General features: G+C 33.0%; 1 protein-coding gene across 1 annotated transcript; it reads right to left on the bottom strand.

Annotated features, from left to right (window-relative positions):
- Positions 1-2,695: 2,695 nt before the first annotated feature.
- LOC118486407 (zinc finger BED domain-containing protein DAYSLEEPER-like) lies at positions 2,696-3,352 on the bottom strand. The gene is made up of 2 exons (XM_035982839.1): positions 3,048-3,352; positions 2,696-2,971 (listed from the first exon to the last, which is right to left on the bottom strand). Exons 1-2 carry the CDS (start codon positions 3,325-3,327, stop codon positions 2,886-2,888), a joined length of 366 nt encoding a protein of 121 aa, XP_035838732.1. The 5' UTR covers positions 3,328-3,352; the 3' UTR covers positions 2,696-2,885.
- Between the last annotated feature and the right edge of the window lie 787 nt (positions 3,353-4,139).

Raw genomic sequence — 4,139 nt, 5'->3', positions numbered from 1 at the left:
TAGTTCTTTGGTGTTCGATTCCGTCTGTTGTTCGATTCCGCATTTGGTGTTCATTGGGTGTAAAATTTGAACTTAATCCTTTTTTAGTTGGTTGTAATTTGTTATATTCTGTTACTCTAAAAATTTTACAGTTGAAATTTGAACTTGAATTCAGTTTTAGTTCATTGTAATTTGTTATGTTTTGTTATTGTAAAAAAATAATCTTGAAACTTATCAATTAATACATATGAATTATCGATTCATCACCAAGGGCGTACCCACCCTAAGCCGTGGGTGGGCGGACGCACCCTTTGAACAAATAATTTTTAGTGTTAGTTTTCGTCGGAAATTTCGACCGCACCCCTTGAAAATTTTCAAACGCCCCACTTAGAAAAATAATATTATGAGTTTATAAAAAAAAATTAAACACTGATTACTATCTAATATATAAGTATATAACACAATTTATATAATTATTTTTAACCACTTATTCACTTAATTACTTAATCCAATCAAAGCCCAATCTACAATCTATTTTTATTAACACAAGCCCAAACCATACTCAAAGAAATTTGAACTAAATAAAATAACTCAAATCCATCCACTCATTCCCAAAAAAACTACTTGACGCCACTGCTCACGACTGGACGACTTTTTTTGCCGGAAAAATCAAAATTCCGGCAAGACTGGCCCATATTACGCCAAAATTCTGATATAGAACTAGTATGGTTTCTTTATTGATATATATATATATATATAGAGTAAGGTTAACATACAAAAAGCCTTATCATACATCACGTAGGAGACAATGGTAACCGTTGGATCAGGGGTATAATCACGCATGGGACCACATAATCACTCATGGGACCACATAATCACGCATGGGACCACATAATCACGCATGAGAGTATAATCACGCACGTTCTATGATAATAACGCACGTTATATTTTTTGTCATGTATGTTAATGTAGGTTAAGCCTTGAAGTACATTATACTTTCTCTATATATATATATATATATTTTGTTTTATGTGATGATTAGGAGAAAATACAGACGTATAAGGGTTTAATCTTTTTATGTTTTTTGAAGTTTTTTGTTGTTGTTCTAGACTTGTAGTTAAATGATTTTGTTGTTTTATTTATAGCTTGTTTGTTTAAATGATTAGTTACATGTAATCAACATTTAATACTATGGTTTGAATGTTTGAAAATAAAATTGAAAATTATGGACTATGGTTGATTGTTTATTTTGTTTAAGTGTTTAGTGTTGTTTTATGAACTTATGAAGCGATTTATATGTAATAGGAACCATGAGTAAGAGTGTAATGAACTTATGGAGTGTTTAGTATCTCTAGATGATGTTTTGGATAGATTTAAAAAATGAAAACCTGTTGGACAATGACGTTTGACGTGTTTTTGATAACTATATAAAATATTAGTTTGATGTTCTTTTGTCTTACATGACCCGACCCAATCCGACCCGCTATGAACCGATTTTTTCATATAGCTAGGGGCCTAAAATCTTTAAAAATATTCCGCACACCCAGCAAAAAATTCTTAGGTCCGCCACTATTCATCACTTCAAATTTTGAAATAAAAAATCTTTAACACTTACAGAATCATTAATGAAAGACACAAAAGTCTCTTAAAACTTTTGCTTCAATTTAGAGAAAACCTGCAACTCATGGACCCAATCATCGAGATCATCTGTTATACTATTATATAAATGCACTTTCAAGTTTGTGTTACCAACTAATGGACCCAATCGTCAAATGCTGAAATGTGACTTCTTCTTCGTCACTGGATATTTAAAAAGACTAAACTGCCCTTAAGTGAATAAACTTAACTGGATATTTAAACTTGGTTAGCGTTAAAGGACGAAAAGTGTAACGAGTTTTCCAAATAAAGGACTATGGCTGTAATTATTAAAGGTAAAGGTCATCCATTGCAACTAGCTATAAACATAAAGGACGAAAAGTGTAATTTTTCCCATCATTTAATATAACATACAATGTGTAATAGTCTACTGATATGAAAACTTGTAGACTATAATATTAAAAGTAGAAATGGACTATAATATAAAAACTTGTAAACTATAATATACACTGTGTAATAGAAATGGTCCACTGACCTACCTTGTTGAGTTATGATAGGTGGTACATCATCTTGGTACATGCCAGCAATAACTTCAATTGTTGGATCAGATCCAACCACACTGTATCATTCCTGCAAATTAACATCAACTGCATATAGCTCAACTTACAGCTTGTGAAGTTCGGAAACCGGACTCCACTGACTCAAACAGAAAGCTAGGAACCTCTGATCGTCTTCATTAACCAGGCAGCGGTAAGCGAGCACTGGCGTTAGGCATGGAAACAACCTGCCATAAAATGATCCTGGCACGCCCCAAACATAACAAAATAGTACAGGCATTTAATCAATCATATAATGTACCATAATGTAAGCAAATACTATTAATAGAGTTGTTAAAACAATTTTAGTACATATTAAAAAGCTCCCTACTGCAAAAAAAAAAAAAAAAAAAAAAAAAAGACACAAACTGCAATATCGACATCTTTTTCATCCCCTTTGCTGTTTCAGATCACCTTGAATATATCCTCCACCCTGAATAACGATCAAAACAAGACAAATATTTCACCCGTTTAAAATTAAAATTAAAATCAAAATATTTGTAACGTCAACCCGTTTATTACAATATGCTTACAACCCGCCAACCCATTCACAACTTGATTACAACACGCCAACCAGACACGATTGACACCCCTAGTATTTAGACCAGAAAAGAGAAGCATAGCCCGAAAAAGTGATTGGAAGATAATGTTTGGTGGCGTAAAAAAATATTTTCTAAACATGTACTACTTTACCAGTATGGTAGTCAATATTACCTAAACGTGGCTATCATCATATGTTGGATACAATGATTCAATATCTTCTGCAAGTCCTTCCTCGATATCATTCTTGTTTTCATCATCTGGATATGCAAAAAGAGTAAAATATTAATTAACATTCTATACATAGTGAAGTCATAAATAGAATGAACTTAATACCTTCTAAATCAAACAACCAATCACGAGTGCATAGCAAAGCCTCAACATTCGATGAGAGTAATGAAGATCGATATTTACTTAGAACCCGACCCCCAATACTAAAAGATGATTCTGAGGCAACGGTAGTGATTGGGATGCTCAATATATCACGAGCCATGAGAGACAATTGAGGATATCTCCCTTGATTATTCTTCCAATACTGTAAAATGTCAAGTTCTTCTTTTCTATCAAGTCGAGCCTCCTCCAAATACATGTCTTGTTGTGATTTTTTTCTCAACATTCCTAAATTCGCATGTAAATGATTCAAATCCATCCAAATCATCAGACGTATCAACAGAAATATTTGAACTCCTGGCTGTTGAAGAAGTTGTTCTTGACAAAACACCATACTCTGTATCATATAGCTTATGTATCCATTTGAAAATAATATCCAATTTCTCTTTATATACTTTCTCTTCCATGTTAAGCTTTTTGAAAAAAAAACTCAACAAGCTCAAACTTATATTGTGGATCTAGAACAACCGCAAAAGATAATATCATGCTATAGTTTTCCCAATATATATCAAATTTCTTTTTCATTTCTTTTGCCATGTCACTTATCACCTTATCAACATTGTCCATCTGATCTTCAATACACTTTTGAATCTTCCACACTTTTTTAAAATATAAGTCGGAAATAGGATAAGAGTTACTAGAAAACAAAGTTGTGATGTTATAGAAAGGCTTCAAAAATTCTGTGATTGTTTCCACCCTTGTCAAATTCCTGTTCTGATGGGAAAGTCTTATACCTCGAATCAACAAGTGCTAGCCGCTCATATGCATTACGATAGGCCAATGCACTATCAAGCATGAGATAGGTAGAATTCCATCTGGTTACAATATCTTGATGCACTTTTTTCCCGCATTGTAATGACAGTTGGTGGATACATTCTACAAACTTGTACTTTCTATCCGAACTTCCTCTAACATACTTCACCGACTCTCGAACCTTTTCAATGGCTCCTTCAATCACCTTTAATCCTCCTTGAACAATAAGATTTAACACATGTGCACAACAACGCACATGCGTAAAATCCCTATCACAAAGTAAAA

The sequence above is a fragment of the Helianthus annuus genome, chromosome 14, assembly GCF_002127325.2.
Source record: "Helianthus annuus cultivar XRQ/B chromosome 14, HanXRQr2.0-SUNRISE, whole genome shotgun sequence".
In the NCBI taxonomy this organism is placed as follows: domain Eukaryota; kingdom Viridiplantae; phylum Streptophyta; class Magnoliopsida; order Asterales; family Asteraceae; genus Helianthus; species Helianthus annuus.
This window is presented reverse-complemented; position numbering and strand designations above follow the sequence as displayed.